The sequence below is a fragment of the Pipistrellus hanaki genome (genome assembly GCF_964339955.1).
Source record: "Pipistrellus hanaki genome assembly, chromosome: 1".
Taxonomy (NCBI): Eukaryota; Metazoa; Chordata; class Mammalia; order Chiroptera; family Vespertilionidae; genus Pipistrellus; species Pipistrellus hanaki.
The window spans coordinates 5,286,681-5,302,512 of record NC_140503.1 but is presented as its reverse complement, the minus strand read 5'-3'; the positions used below and the strand labels follow the sequence as shown (position 1 = coordinate 5,302,512).

At 58.7% G+C, this 15,832-nt stretch overlaps 1 protein-coding gene across 4 annotated transcripts in view; it reads left to right on the top strand.

Moving 5' to 3' along the window:
• Window positions 1–13,187, top strand: part of BCL11B (BCL11 transcription factor B) — a 95,314-nt gene extending 82,127 nt beyond the window's left edge. For 2 of the 4 annotated variants that reach the window (XM_084885731.1, XM_084885732.1), the window contains exon 2: window positions 9,669–13,187. In XM_084885731.1, the coding sequence (XP_084741857.1) occupies window positions 9,703–11,985 (2,283 nt within the window). In that variant the 5' untranslated portion in view covers window positions 9,669–9,702 and the 3' untranslated portion in view covers window positions 11,986–13,187. The remainder of the gene's footprint in view (window positions 1–9,668) is intronic. The other 2 variants (XM_084885730.1, XM_084885729.1) reach the window with 1 other exon arrangement.
• The last annotated feature ends 2,645 nt before the right edge of the window (window positions 13,188–15,832 follow it).

The window sequence follows — 15,832 nt, the reverse complement described above, 5'->3', positions numbered from 1 at the left end:
GGAGATGTTTGGGGGAGGGGAGGAGATGTTTGGGGGAGGGGAGATGTTTGGGGGAGGTGAGGAGATGTTTGGGGAGGAGGAGATGTTTGGGGGAGGGAGGAGATGTTTGGGGGAGGGGAGGAGATGTTTGGGGGAGGGAGGAGATGTTTGGGGGAGGGGAGGAGATGTTTGGGGGGAGGGAGGAGATGTTTGGGGGAGGGAGGAGATGTTTGGGGGAGGGGGGAGATGTTTGGGAGGGGAGGGGGGAGGGGAGATGTTTGGGGGAGGGAGGAGATGTTTGGGGGAGGGGAGATGTTTGGGGGAGGGAGGAGATGTTTGGGGGAGGGAGGAGATGTTTGGGGGAGGGAGGAGATGTTTGGGGGAGGGGAGGAGATGTTTGGGGGAGGGAGGAGATGGTTTGGGGGGAGGGGGAGATGTTTGGGGGAGGGGAGGAGATGTTTGGGGGAGGGGAGATGTTTGGGGGAGGGGAGATGTTTGGGGGAGGGAGGAGATGTTTGGGGGAGGGAGGAGATGTTTGGGGGAGGGAGGAGATGTTTGGGGGAGGGGAGGAGATGTTTGGGGGAGGGAGGAGATGTTTGGGGGAGGGGGAGATGTTTGGGGGAGGGAGAGATGTTTGGGGGAGGGAGGGAGATGTTTGGGGGAGGGAGGAGATGTTTGGGGGGAGGGAGGAGATGTTTGGGGGAGGGGGAGATGTTTGGGGGAGGGGAGGAGATGTTTGGGGGAGGGGGAGATGTTTGGGGGAGGGAGGAGATGTTTGGGGGAGGGGGAGATGTTTGGGGGAGGGAGGAGATGTTTGGGGGAGGGGAGGAGATGTTTGGGGGAGGGAGGAGATGTTTGGGGGAGGGAGGAGATGTTTGGGGGAGGGAGGAGATGTTTGGGGGAGGGAGGGAGATGTTTGGGGGAGGGAGGAGATGTTTGGGGGAGGGGAGGGGATGTTTGGGGGAGGGGAGGAGATGTTTGGGGGAGGGGGGGAGATGTTTGGGGGAGGGGGAGATGTTTGGGGGAGGGAGATGTTTGGGGGAGGGGAGGAGATGTTTGGGGGAGGGGGAGATGTTTGGGGGAGGGGAGGAGATGTTTGGGGGAGGGGAGATGTTTGGGGGAGGGGAGGAGATGTTTGGGGGAGGGAGGAGATGTGGGAGGGAGATGTTTGGGGGAGAGGAGATGTTTGGGGAGGGGAGAGATGTTTGGGGGAGGGGAGATGTTTGGGGGGAGGAGATGTTTGGGGGAGGGAGGAGATGTTTGGGGGAGGGGAGGAGATGTTTGGGGGAGGGGAGGAGATGTTTGGGGAGGGGAGGAGATGTTTGGGGGTGGGAGGGATGTTTGGGGGAGGGAGGAGATGTTTGGGGGAGGGGAGGAGATGTTTGGGGGGAGGGGAGATGTTTGGGGGTGGGGGGAGATGTTTGGGGGGAGGGAGGAGATGTTTGGGGGGGAGGGAGGAGAGTTTGGGGAGGGGAGGAGATGTTTGGGGGGGTAGATGTTTGGGGGAGGAGGAGATGTTTGGGGGAGGGGAGGAGATGTTTGGGGGAGGAGGAGATGTTTGGGGGAGGGGAGGAGATGTTTGGGGGAGGGGGGGAGATGTTTGGGGAGGGAGGAGATGTTGGGGGAGAGGGGGGAGATGTTTGGGGGTGGGGAGATGTTTGGGGGGGGGAGATGTTGGGGGTGGGGAGATGTTTGGGGGAGGGGAGGGAGATGTTGGGGGGAGGGGAGGGAGATGTTGGGGGAGGGAGGAGATGTTTGGGGGGAGGGAGGAGATGTTTGGGGGAGGGAGGAGATGTTTGGGGGGAGGGGGGAGATGTTTGGGGGAGGGGGTAGATGTTTGGGGGAGGGGGGAGATGTTTGGGGGAGGGGAGATGTTTGGGGGAGGGGAGATGTTTGGGGGAGGGGAGGAGATGTTTGGGGGAGGGGAGGAGATGTTTGGGGGAGGGAGGAGATGTTTGGGGGAGGGGGGAGATGTTTGGGGGAGGGAGGAGATGTTTGGGGGAGGGGGGAGATGTTTGGGGGAGGGGGGGGAGATGTTTGGGGGAGGGGAGATGTTTGGGGGGAGGGAGATGTTTGGGGGAGGGGAGGAGATGTTTGGGGGAGGGGAGATGTTTGGGGGAGGGGAGATGTTTGGGGGAGGGGAGGAGATGTTTGGGGGAGGGGGGAGATGTTTGGGGGGAGGGAGAGATGTTTGGGGGAGGGGGAGATGTTTGGGGGAGGGGGAAGATGTTTGGGGGGAGGGGGGAGATGTTTGGGGGAGGGAGGAGATGTTTGGGGAGGGAGGAGGAGATGTTTGGGGGAGGGGGGAGATGTTTCGGGGGAGGGGGGAGATGTTTGGGGGAGGGGGGAGATGTTTGGGGGAGGAGATGTTTGGGGGAGGGAGGAGATGTTTGGGGGGAGGGAGGAGATGTTTGGGGGAGGGAGGAGATGTTTGGGGGAGGGAGGAGATGTTTGGGGAGGGGAGGAGATGTTTGGGGGAGGGAGGAGATGTTTGGGGGAGGGGGGAGATGTTTGGGGGAGGGGAGATGTTTGGGGGAGGGGAGATGTTTGGGGGAGGGGAGGAGATGTTTGGGGGAGGGGAGGAGATGTTTGGGGGAGGGAGGAGATGTTTGGGGGAGGGAGGAGATGTTTGGGGGAGGGGAGGAGATGTTTGGGGGAGGGAGGAGATGTTTGGGGGAGGGGAGATGTTTGGGGGAGGGGAGGAGATGTTTGGGGGAGGAGGAGATGTTTGGGGAGGGGAGATGTTTGGGGGAGGGGAGGAGGTGTTTGGGGGAGGGGAGATGTTTGGGGGAGGGAGATGTTTGGGGGAGGGGAGGAGATGTTTGGGGGAGGGGAGGAGATGTTTGGGGGAGGGAGGAGATGTTTGGGGGAGGGGAGATGTTTGGGGGAGGGAGGAGATGTTTGGGGGAGGGAGGAGATGTTTGGGGGAGGGGAGATGTTTGGGGGAGGGGAGGAGGTGTTTGGGGGAGGGAGGAGGTGTTTGGGGGAGGGGAGGAGATGTTTGGGGGAGGGGAGGAGATGTTTGGGGGGGTAGGAAAGGCAGGTGTCCAGGCGTTGGAAGGGCACAGCCCCCAGATGAGGGCAGGAGTGGGGCTGGCCGGGCAGGGATGGGCAGGGAGTCTGGCTGCATCCCGAAGGCGGAGTGCCCAGGCTCCCTCCAGGGGAGCAGGGCCATTTGCTCTGTGATGAGGGCCAATCGCTGGCCTGCTCCCTCCTCTGCCCAGGGCAGCTGCGAGATGGGCACCGGCGGTGGCCTGGTGTCGGGTCTGTGTGGAGTCACCCGGGATCCCGGCATGCTCAGGTGGCGGGCATGCAGCCGGCGAAGAGCGTGGGTGTGCCCCGTGGGGCCCGCGCCCGGCGTGCCCGGGAAGGGGGCCGTGCGTGGAGGGCTGAGCTGGAGCCGGCCTCGCCGGGCAGGCAGACCACAGCCGGGCCGGTTCACCAGACCGGGGCAGGTGACCTCAACCCGATGGCGATGACCTCAGCAGCAGGGACACACCCTCACACCGGCCACTGACAGCTCTGAAGGACGTGCTGGTGGCCCGCGTCTCAGCAGGGGACAAGACCTGATCGACCCGTCCGCAGGGAGCTGGAATCCAGCCCGGACAGGACATTTTAATAAATAACCTGGGACCCATCTGGCGGCCTTGAGCAGTGTACGTAGGGCCTCCGAGTGTCCTTTATGGCTGCCGTAAGTGCTCACAGCGTGACGAGTGACCCTGAGGACAGAGTGGGGTGATGCAGGTCAGAGGGGGCCCAGGGCAGGTCCGGACCCTCCGAATCCTGCCAAGCCCTGGCATGCTTCCTCCCAGCGATTGGCAATGTCTGCCACGGGCACGGGGGGAGGGGCGTGGGCCCTGTCGGCCGAGGCTGGCTCAGCCCGTCTTCACCAGGGACGGTGTGTGTTCGTGTGGTGGTGCTGCCCCCATGTCCCCAGCCCCAGCACCCACCCGCCAGGGTCAGCGATTGCTTGTCTGTGACGTCATCAGCGCGATGTCACCGCGTCATGGACGTTCTAGCCTAAAGCATCCCGTCTCCACGTTCTTGTTAGCGCCTGGCCTGGAGGCAGAGGTCCGATGCCGCGGTGCACGCAGCTGTGTCATAGGTAGGGTGACCGGGCGTCCCGCTTTTGGCGGGACAGTCCCGATTTTTAACAATTTGTCCCGCTTCCCGTGGTGTTTTAAAAAAGTCCCCACAGCCAAAACTGGTTTGGCTCAGTGGATAGAGCGTCGGTCTGCGGACTGAAGGGTCCCAGGTTCGATTCCGGTCAAGGGCATGTACCTTGGTTGCGGGCACATTCCCAGTGGGGGGTTGTGCAGGAGGCAGCTGGTCAATGATTCTCTCTCATTGATGTTTCTAACTATCTATCCCTCTCCCTTCCTCTCTGTGAAAAATCAATAAAATATATTAAAAAAAACAACAAACAGAAATGAACAAATAAAAATTCAAATTGTTAAAAAAAAAAAAAAAAAGTCCTCACAAAAATCAGGACTTTTTAAAAACGTTGCGGGACGCGGGACAAATTGTTAAAAATCGGGACTGTCCCGCCAAAAGCGGGATGTCTGGTCACCTTAGTCATAGGCCACCAGGCCGCGGGCTCGGGGGACCCCCGGCCTGCCCACTGCTTCTCCTGACCAGACTGTCGGGTGTTACAGAACGCTCAGCGGCACAGCTGGCTCAGCAGCCGAGTCCCCCTCCCGCCCTCGGCTGCTCATCTGTGGAATGGTGCTGCTGACGGTTCTGACCTCGGGGTTCTTGGGAGCCCGTGTGAGGCTGACTGCTCTTAGCCAGCCCGGCTTGTGGTGAGGAGGTAACGATGGCTCATTTTCCTGCTGGGACGAGGCCTTGTCCCCAGGGCCACCTCCGTCAGGCCGCCCTGGGTGGGACACATCCAGGACAAGCAGCAATGGTCAGAGATTCCCTAGACCGCGGCTCACGAGCCACATGCGGCTCTTTGGCCCCTTGCGTGTGGCTCTTCCACAAAATACCACGGCCAGGGCGAGTCTATGTTGAAGAAACGGCGTTAGAAGAAGTTTAGGTTTAAAAAATGTGGCTCTCCAAAGGAATTTCAATCATTGTGCTGTTGATAGATATTTGGCTCCGTTGACTAATGGTTTTGCCAACCACAGTCCTAGCCGGTGTGGCTCAGTGGATAGAGCGTTGGCCTGTGGAAGGGCCGCTGGTTTGATTCCGGTCCAGGGCACATGCATACCAGGGTTGCAGGCTCTATCCCCAGTGAGGGGCATGCAGGAGGCAGCCGATCAGTGATTCTCTCATTATTAATGCTTCTATTTCTCTTTCCCTCTCCCGTCCTCACTTGAAAGCAATTTATATAAAACTTTAACAGCAGAGGGAGAGGAGCGTTTCTTTGCAGGAGTCCAGTTGGGGGTCTGTTCCCAAGCATCATAATAAAAAACGATGTTTCCTCAACATTTGCCAGTTTTGGCTTCCCTGGGAGCCCCCGTACATTAGGTGAGCGCATGAGGATCCCTCCCGTGTTTTATTCCTGCCAGGGCTACAGTCCAGAAACACCCAGTGCCGGGTCTGAGAGGCAGTCCAGAAACACCCAGTGCCGGGTCCAAGATGGACAATAACAAACGAGCCCTGGCCAGTATGTCCAGTGGTTAGATCACTGGCCCACGCACCAAAGGGAGGCAGCCAATTGATATGTCTCTCACATCAATGTTTCTCTCCCTCTCACTCCCTCCCTCCCTCCCTCTCTCTCTCTTCCTTCCCCTTCCTCCCACCCTTACATTCTCTCTGAAAAGCAATGGAAAAAGATACCCTCAGGTGAGGATTAACAAAATAAACAAAAAACAACAATACACAAATCATGCAAAGCCCCAAACCCGAACATCTGCATGGCAGCGGGGACTTCTCTAGGGTGTGTCCCCGGACCGGGTCCAGCTTGGCCCCTCCCCCCAGGTGTGTGGTTCCCATTCTCCTGATGAGGAAATGGAGGCTCAGCGCGCTTAAGGCCCTGGCTGACTTCACTGTGCTGGAGGGTCCAGGCAGAGGCGTGAACCCACACTGCCAGCTCATCGCTGAGAGGTCACGGAGGACTCTGAACTTGAGAAAGACACGGGGGCTCCCTTTAGAGCCCGCAGAGCGAAGAGGACCCAGCGTGGGCCTTCACAATGTGGGAGGAAGGAGGAGGGAGGGAAGCAGGGAAAGAGGCGGGCCGGGGCTCTGGCCGCCAAGCCCGAGGCCGCACTCCCAGGCCCGCTGGCGTGTCCAGGGCTGCAGGCCCAGCCTCACGCTGCTGCGAGAGTCACTTCTAAACGGTCCAGCACCGGCCCGGCAGCTGGAACCTCAGCGGCCCGGTGGGAGGCGGGTCCTGTCTGGGCCTCTGGTGGGGTCCTCCCCTGTGGAGGCTCCAGTCCACCTCCGGGCAGGGGGCCCTGAGCTCAGGACAGGGTGCCGGCGAGGGAACCTCTGGTCCCCGAGGGGGAAGGGGCAGCCCTCTCCCCCAGGGCCCTCTGCTGCGTATGCGAAGGAGCCTCCGTGACTGTGTGTGCCGCGAGGTTCTGGACAGAAAAGTGCTCCGTGTGGCTCTCAAAGACTTTCTGACATTGTTCAGTTCTTTTTTTTTTTTTTTTTAAAAAAAAACGTATTTTATTGGATTTTACAGAGAGGAAGGGAGAGGGATAGAGTTAAAACATCGGTGAGAGAGAGTCATTGATCAGCTGCCTCCTGCACGCCCCCCATTGGAGATGTGCCCGCAACCCAGGTACATGCCCTTGACCGGAATCAAACCTGGGACCTTTCAGTCCACAGACCGATGCTCTATCCACTGAGCCACACCGGTTTCAGCCACTGTCTAGTTCTTGAGTGTGAGCGCCCAGGGCTCAAGGCGATTGTAGGCAGGAGCTCTGCATGAGGTGGGAACATGAAAATGAACGTTTTCTTACAACAGGAAGTGGGGAGAGTGGTCAGGCAGGCCTGAGAGGGCCGGAGCGTTTAACGTCGGAAGCTGTCGGGTCCCGGAAGGCCAGCGCCCGCCTGGGTGAGGGTTGCCCGCGGAGGAGGGGGGTCCGGGAAGCTGAGCCGTTCCCGGTGCAGGGAGAGCGCTCACCCCGGAGTGACGAGGGGCCCAGAAACCCGATGGGAGGGACACACCGGAGGGTGCATCAGGCAGGTAGCTTCCTCCCGGCCGCGCCCAGTCAGAGGTTTACAGGGCCTTCCCCCTGCTGCGAAGCCAGGAGTGGAACCAGCCGTCTGAGCCTTTTGGGACATGTGGCTGCACGTTCCCCAGCAGCTGCCATTTTGAGTTTATTTATTAAAAAAAAATGTTTTAATCGGCCATTTCGGCTGCAGAGTTTGCCTCAGAGTTCTGACTTAGAACTTTCTAGAAAATCCGTGGCTGTCAGAGCAGGAAATGGGAACGCCCTGGAGGTGCCCATGGGAATGAAGATGATGAAAGGGAGAGTGGGGAGAGGGAGGCGTCCGCTGGGGCTGTGCCTCGAGGCATGGCAGACGCCCAGGTGCAGGCCCCTTTAACTGGAAGCCCTGTGACCTGTGGGTGTGGCCCTTCACTTGTGCTCTTAGCCCCTGTGCCAGAAAGGGACTTCCATGGATCTGCTTCTTAGTCATCCCTTATTTATCCTGCTCCAGAGGAGGGTTGGAGGGAGACTCTATGAATACGGCCTCTGGCCTGGTCTCCGTGAGTCTGCAGGAGGCAGCGAGTTCTGTCCCCCATGGAGAGCGAGGCTGGGAGACGGTGCCTCCGAGAAAGCGGCACTTTGTCTAGCGGAGTGGCATGCAGAAAGGGGGTGCTGCTCCCTGGGGCCTTGGAAAGGTCCCCCCCGCCCCCCCCCCACCGCTTCCCCGGGTGGGCAGATTCTCCTGGGGCCCCAGAGTGTGGGCCTGAGGCAGCCAGCCGTCTCCTCACCACCACACGCGCAGACACGACAGAGGAGATGAGAGTGAGATGATCCCGCAGGACAGCACCCCCGCCAAGCTGGCCTCGCTGGCCGGGGTGGGGTCCTGGCTCCGCCGGCTGTGTGGCTGGCAGAATGGACCCCCTGCGCCCGGCCGGCCTGCTGTTCGGTGACATCGCACGCCCTCCGTGGCTCCGGAGGCTCTGGCCCCCACCGGGGGGTCATCAAGCCGAACCCACCGTCCCTTGGTTTTGACTGCTGAGGGTGCAGGCCCCAGAAATATAATTCCTGGGTGGAAAACAGAAGCTGAATCTCTGTACAGGATTTCAGAAGGCCTTCCATGGACCAGGGCAAGCGGCGAGGGAGGAGGGGGCTGGCTTCTTCCCCGGGCACCCCGCTGTACCTCCCATCAATAACACGGGCTATGGTCACCAGCGTGGTTCCCGTGCTTCCTCAGCGTGCGGGTGTCCCAGGTACGGGGCAGGCGGGGAGAACAAAAGGGGTTCTTCCGGGTCGCGGCCGTGGTGATGTCCTGCTCCCCGTTCCCCCGGGCCAGCGGGCGGTCTGGTGGCGGAGGCAGGGCCTGCCCGCGCTGACCGTGTGGGGGGCAGCAGCACCGGCGGGGCCTCACCTGCAGGTGGAGGGGGGCGGCCACTGGACGGGCTCTGGGCGGAACGCTCAGCTCCGTGCCTGCCCCTGTGACGGACGAGACGCCCCACTCGGGCTCAGTGCCATCCGTGCCTGTGACAGTCTGTGCCCAAGGCTGCCCTTCTCCCCTGGAGCCCGTGTGTAGCAAACCCTCGCTTGTCGCCATTGGTCCCGGCAGCTGAGGTGGGCCTGATGCTCTTCCATTCGGTTAACCTTCTGGCAAAGGACTTCATGGAGGCCAGCGGCCCCCTCCCCCTGCCGGGGGGTCTGTGGAAGCCGACCCCACGCAGTGGTTATGGTCAGAGTGTGTGTGAGGCCACGGAGGGGCAGAATCATAACATGCTAATTCCTTCTGCGCCTGCATGTCCACATTGACATGTGATCATGCTTTCTGCGCCAATGCTGATATATGAAACCCTAGAATTTCCTGGAGTTAAAATCCTAAACAATGCAGCCATTTCTCCTAAAAAAAAAAAAAGTCTTTGCAAGGTGATTCCGTCTGACTTGCCTTCTTAGAAATTCCTTAGAGCAAATATTGCCTCATCAGTGGTTCTCAAAGAGGGGAGGGGAGTTCAGTTTTGCCCCCCCAGGGGACAGTTGGCGATGCCTGGAGAAATGTTTTATCTCAGTGACTGGGGTGGGGGTGGGGTGGGCAGCGGGTGTAGAGGCCAGGGATGCTGCTGAACATCCCACAGTGCCTAGGGCAGCCCCCACGACAGTGACTGGGGTCTCAGGGTCCGTCAGGCCTTGGCTGACACCCCCACCCCCTCGGGAGGGTTGCCAGCACGGGCAGGGCACCTTTGTGCAGTCCCACCTTGACGTCATCCCCGTTGTTGGAGTCGGGCATGCTCGCCCACATCTCACCTGGCTTCTGAGCGGACGCGAATAACGATGAAGGAAGCCTCTTCTTTAGGGGCACAAACCGAGGCCGATGGGATTGGATTGGCCGAGGTCCCGAGGCTGGTCCGGGCTCTGCCAGGCCGCCTGCCCACACAGCGGGCTTTCCAGCCCCCAGCCGGCCGGGGACACCTAGGGCCTGGCCCAAGGATGGCCACCCTGCGGGCGGGCCTCCCACAGAGCGCCTCCAGGTGGGTCAGCAGCCCCGCGGTAGCATCTCACGCTCTCTTTCTTCTCTGCCTCTCTGTCCGTGTGTCTCCGCAGGTAAAGACGAGCCCTCCAGCTACATTTGCACAACATGCAAGCAGCCCTTCACCAGCGCGTGGTTCCTGCTGCAGCACGCGCAGAACACGCACGGCTTCCGCATCTACCTGGAGCCCGGGCCGGCCAGCAGCTCGCTCACGCCGCGCCTCACCATCCCGCCGCCGCTGGGGCCCGAGGCCGTGGCGCAGTCGCCGCTCATGAACTTCCTGGGCGACAGCAGCCCCTTCAGCCTGCTGCGCATGGCGGGCCCGCTGCTGCGGGACCACCCGGGCTTCGGCCCCGACGGCCGCCTGCCCGGCACGCCGCCGCTCTTCAGCCCGCCGCCGCCGCGCCACCCGCTGGACCCGCACCGCCTCAGCGCCGCCGAGGAGATGGGGCTGGTGGCCCAGCACCCCAGTGCCTTCGACCGAGTCATGCGCCTCAACCCCATGGCCATCGACTCGCCCGCCATGGACTTCTCGCGGCGGCTCCGCGAGCTGGCGGGCAACAGCTCCACGCCGCCGCCTCCGCCGCCGCCGCCGGTGTCCCCGGGCCGCGGGAACCCCATGCACCGGCTCCTGAACCCCTTCCAGCCCGGCCCCAAGTCCCCGTTCCTGAGCACGCCGCCGCTGCCGCCCATGCCCCCCGGCGCCGGCACGCCGCCGCCGCTGCAGCCGCCGCACGCCAAGAGCAAGTCGTGCGAGTTCTGCGGCAAGACCTTCAAGTTCCAGAGCAACCTGATCGTGCACCGGCGCAGCCACACGGGCGAGAAGCCCTACAAGTGCCAGCTGTGCGACCACGCGTGCTCGCAGGCCAGCAAGCTCAAGCGCCACATGAAGACGCACCTGCACAAGGCGGGCTCGCTGGCCGGCGGCCGCTCCGACGACGGGCTGTCGGCCGCCAGCTCCCCGGAGCCCGGCACCAGCGAGCTGGCCGGCGGCGGCGGCGAGGGCCTCCAGGCGGGCGGCGGCGGCGGCGACTTCCGCCACCACCACGGCAGCGACCCGTCGTCGTCGCTGGGCCACGATCCCGAGGAGGAGGAGGAGGAGGAGGAAGAGGAGGAGGAGGAGGAGCTGCTGCTGGAGAACGAGAGCCGGCCCGAGTCGAGCTTCAGCATGGACTCGGAGCTGAGCCGCAGCCACCGGGAGAACGGCGGCGGCGGCGGCGGGCTGGTGGCCGGGGTGCCCGGCGGCCTGGGCGGCCTGGGCGGCGCGGCCAAGGCGCTGGCCGACGAGAAGGCGCTGGTGCTGGGCAAGGTCATGGAGAACGCGGGCCTGGGCGCGCTGCCGCCGCCCTACGGCGACCTGCTGGCCGACAAACCCAAGCGCGGCGGCTTCCTGAAGCGCGCGGCGGCGGCGGGCGACCCGGGCGACGAGGACGACGACGACGACGCGGGCGGCTGCGGGGACGCGGGGGGCCCCGGGGGCGCGGTGAACGGGCGCGGCGTGGGCGGCGGCGGCTTCGTGCCGGGCGGCGGCGCCGAGCCCTTCCCGGGCCTGTTCCCGCGCAAGCCGCCGCCGCTGCCGCTGCCCAGCCCGGGGCTGCACGGCGCCGCGGCCAAGCGCATCAAGGTGGAGAAGGACCTGGAGCTGCCGCCCGCCGCGCTCATCCCCTCCGAGAACGTGTACTCGCAGTGGCTCGTGGGCTACGCGGCGTCGCGCCACTTCATGAAGGACCCCTTCCTGGGCTTCACGGACGCGCGCCAGTCGCCCTTCGCCACGTCGTCCGAGCACTCGTCCGAGAACGGCAGCCTGCGCTTCTCCACGCCGCCCGGCGACCTGCTGGACGGCGGGCTGTCCGGGCGCAGCGGCACGGCCAGCGGCGGCAGCACGCCGCACCTGGGCGGGCCCGGGCCCGGCCGGCCGAGCTCCAAGGAGGGCCGGCGCAGCGACACGTGCGAGTACTGCGGCAAGGTGTTCAAGAACTGCAGCAACCTCACGGTGCACCGGCGCAGCCACACCGGCGAGCGGCCTTACAAGTGCGAGCTGTGCAACTACGCGTGCGCGCAGAGCAGCAAGCTCACGCGCCACATGAAGACGCACGGGCAGATCGGCAAGGAGGTGTACCGCTGCGACATCTGCCAGATGCCCTTCAGCGTCTACAGCACCCTGGAGAAACACATGAAGAAGTGGCACGGCGAGCACCTGCTGACCAACGACGTCAAGATCGAGCAGGCCGAGAGGAGCTAAGCGCGCTTGTGTGCGCATGCGTGAGTGCGTGCGTGCGTCAGTGCGTGCGCGTGCGCAGGCCGGGCGGGGGAGGGCTCCCCTCCCCCCACCCCGCACCTTGTACAGTGGAACCAGTGGAACCGTTGCCAAGCGACAGAATGCTGACCTGACACTTGCCTCCGTGTCACCGCCACCGGGCACCCCCGCGTGTCCCTGGGGGGGTCCCCGCCCCCGGCCCCCCCGGGGAGCGGCTCTCCAACCTAAACCTGTGTCTGCGAAGTCCTAGGAACCCCGAGGGTGGTGAAGGCAGTCAAACTTGTGGAGCCTTTTTAACTGTGCAATAATTTCTGTATTTATTGGGTTTTGTAATTTTTTTTTTGCATGTGCAGGTACTTTTTTTTTTTAATTATGATTCTTCCTGTTTGAGTTCCTTTTTTGAAAGATTTTGTTGGGTATCCATCCCTTCTTCATTTAAAAATTTAAAAAAAAAAAAAAAAACCCAGTAGAAGCCTGAGCAATGACTCGCAAGCAATGTAAAGGGGGAAGCCTAGCTTTTTAAATTATAATTTGGGAGGGAGGGCGCTGCTTTTTTTTGTGTGGAAATTTTAAGCTAAGCATGTGTAATTTCTTGTGAAGAAGCCAACACTTAAATGACTTTTAAAGTTGTTTACTTTTTTTACATCAACCTCCCCTCCCCCCCTTTTTTTTGGTCCTGAAATAAAAAGTGGCATGCATTTTTTTTGTTTTTTTGGGGGGTGGGGGTGGGGCGGGGCGGGGAGTGGATGTACAGCGGATAACAATCTTAAAGTTGTAGCACTTTGTTTCCGATTTGGAGTGGAGATGTCGCACTGATGATGTCCTGAGAAATGGGGGGGCCTTTTCTGTGTTGATTTCAGCCTTCCCATTCATAACAGGGGTGAACGTGGCGTGGTGGGGGAGAGGGTCCTCCAAACTCTGCACACTGCCAGAGAAACGGGAGCTTTGGAGGGCTACCCCTGGGGAATGGCCCCGGAGGGTTCTAAAACTGCGTTCCCAGCAGACGCCTTCAGATGGAGGTGTACCCTGGGATGCCGTCTTAGCCAGCCATTTGCCATAGGACAGGCTAACACGGGCTGAGGGTACCTTTTGGGGGTCGGTAGTGGTGGGCTGCAGGGACACAGAAAGGAAGAAACCAGTCAGGTTCTCCCAGGCTTCTTCTGGCTTGCCAGCTTCTCTCTCTCTCTCTCTCTTTCTCTCCCTTGTTCTCACCCCACCACGAAAATCCCAGGTCCCATGGCAGTGAGGATGGACCATTTCTCAAGCAGACAAGTGCCCTGATGGTGACGAGAGGGACACCAGCGCCCTCATTTCCTGCACACGTGACATTCCAAGGCCCGGGTGGGGTGGGCGGGATCTTGTAGAATTTCTGTTCCCTTCACGGGGAAAGCAGGGGAAGAGGTCGGTCCGAAGGCGCCCAGCACCGCTTCCCTTTTTGTCACTCCTGTTCGGTTGGAAGGTACTAAGCCCGTGAGATTAGATGTTTGAATTCTGTTGACCCTGCACTTTAAAGCTTTTGTTTGCATTTAAATGAAATGGCTTCTAAACAAGAAATTGCAGCATATTTCTTCTCTTTGGCCCAGAGGTGGGTTGCATAAAGGACGATTGAGATTGAGTGTCAGTGTTGCTAAGCGTGGCATTCACAATACTGGCACTATAAAGAACGAGACAGAATAATAACTTATTGGACAGTTCCTCTTACTGCCATTCGATGCGATGTGAGTGCCTTGAAAACCGATCTTCCTATTTCAGTCTCTTGAGACAAATGCAAAACTTTTTTTTTTTTTTGAAACGAAAAGACTTTTTAAAAAACGTAAAACGAGAAAAGTACATTCTTTAGACACAAACAAAGCCACATTTTACTTTAAGTCTAATTAAAAAAAAAAAAAATCCCGGTGGAAGCTAGAGGACGTGAAAATGCCATCGGGCCCGATCAGATGGAGACATAAACCCAGCACAACCTCGGACTTACCATTGTCAGCTGACCGGGTCCTCAGCCCCTTTTTGTTTGTGGGACGACGCTGCTTAGATCTGGAGAGGAGGTGATTTACTGCTGAATTAAAACTCACATGACAAGTTGGTATCGTTGAATGAAAAACCAACAGCAACAACAACAACAAAAAACACAATTCAGGAACAATGGCTGATTTTTTTCCTAAAGGTAAATTTAGTGCACTCTGTCTTAAAAATACGTTTACAGTATTGGATACATACAAGGGTAACAAAAATCGTGTGTATGTGTGTCGGAGAGGTCCTATCCCCTCCCCCCACCCCCCCCAAAGTTTTGCTTCATAGGTTATAAAAGATGCCACCGTGGCTGCGTGTATATTGTTTTCTCTCGGTGATGGGGTTTTAGTATATATGATATATATTAAAATTTCTTGATTCCTGTAAAAGTGGACCAGTATTTGTAATAATCGAGAATGCCTGGGCATTTTACAAAACAAGAAAAAAAAAAATCCCTTTTTTTGCTTTTCCTTGAAAATGTTGCGGTAACATTTAAATGGTGGGTCTATAAATTTGTTCTTGTCACAGTAACTGTAAAGTCGGAGTTTTAGTAAATTTTTTTCTGCCTTGGGTGTTCAATTTTTATTTCAAAAACAAATGTATAGAAACTTGTATTTGGGGATTAAAAGGGGGTTGCTACACCATGTAGAAAAAGTATGTAGAAAAAAAAGTGCTTAATATTGTTATTGCTTTGCAGAAGAAAAAAAAATCATTTCTGACCTGTACTTATTTTTCTCTTCCCACCTCCCTCTGGAATGGATATATTGGTCGGTTCATATGATGTAGGCACTTGCTGTATTTTTACTGGAGCTTGTAATTTTTTAACTGTAAGCTTGTCCTTTTAAAGGGATTTAATGTACCTTTTTGTTAGTGAATTTGGAAATAAAAAAGAAAAAAAACAAAAACAGGCTGCCATAATATATTTTTTTAATTTGGCAGGATAAAATATTGCAAAAAAAAAAAAATTTGTATGTTCAGTCCTATTGTACAGGAGAAAGGGTTGTGAGACAACCCCGGAGGGAAGGAAGCAAACGGAAGCCTTGGGATGCTTTGGTCCCAGTCCTTGGGGCTGTGCGTGGTTTGACGGAACCGGCCCCCGCAGAGAAGGGCTGGAGCCAGGCTTCCCTCGGAGCGCCCGGCGGCCCTCGCACCCAGGCCCCTCGGAGCGGCCCCAGCAGACCCGGGGGGATCCGTGATCCCTGTTGAGTGGAGAAACCAGCTTCTGAAAACAGTTCCCAGCGTCCCCCCTGTCTCTAAGAGGCCATCTGTAGGGGTCAGTGTAGAGAGAGGGAGTGAGCACCTTCTGTCTGCACGGTCCCCGTGGCAGTCAGAGCCACCAAGTCTCCCGCCCCAAGGAGCAGAAAGAAATGCAAACTGACCTCACTCTAGTCCTTGACAAAACCTTACGCAGAGAGCGTCTGGAGAGGAGGTGGCCCGTCGGCTTGGCGCAGGTGACTTGACCTGCAGCAGAGACCAGCGCCAAGGGGATTTCGGGAGGGAGCCCCCAGGCAGGCAGGACCTTGCATCCCACAGAGAGTCTTGGCCAGCTGTTCTGACCTGCCCTGCTGCTGCTTTTCTGTCCGAAAGCTACATTCCGTCCGTTTCCGAACGCCTAGGGCCTGGGCTGGATCCGTGCCTTCCCCTGTCTCTCCCTCCCCCATCTTCTCCATCCTCCACCTCGGTTGGTCCTTTCTTTGTTTTCATTTCCATTTAATTTATTTTTCTTTCTCCCTCTCTGTCCCTTCCCTCCTTTCTCTCTCTCTCTCTCTCTCTCTCTCTCTCTCTCTCTCTCTCTCTCTCTCTCTCTCTCTCTCGTTGTAAAGCCAAGTAGCTTTAAGATGATAAAATGGTAGTTTTTTGGATGAGGGAATAATACATTAAAAAAGTACATGTATCAGGAAGCCATTTTTTATTTCAGGAACTGTAAGAAACCATTATTTCAGGTTATGAAAGTATAAGCATCCGTCGGGGGCA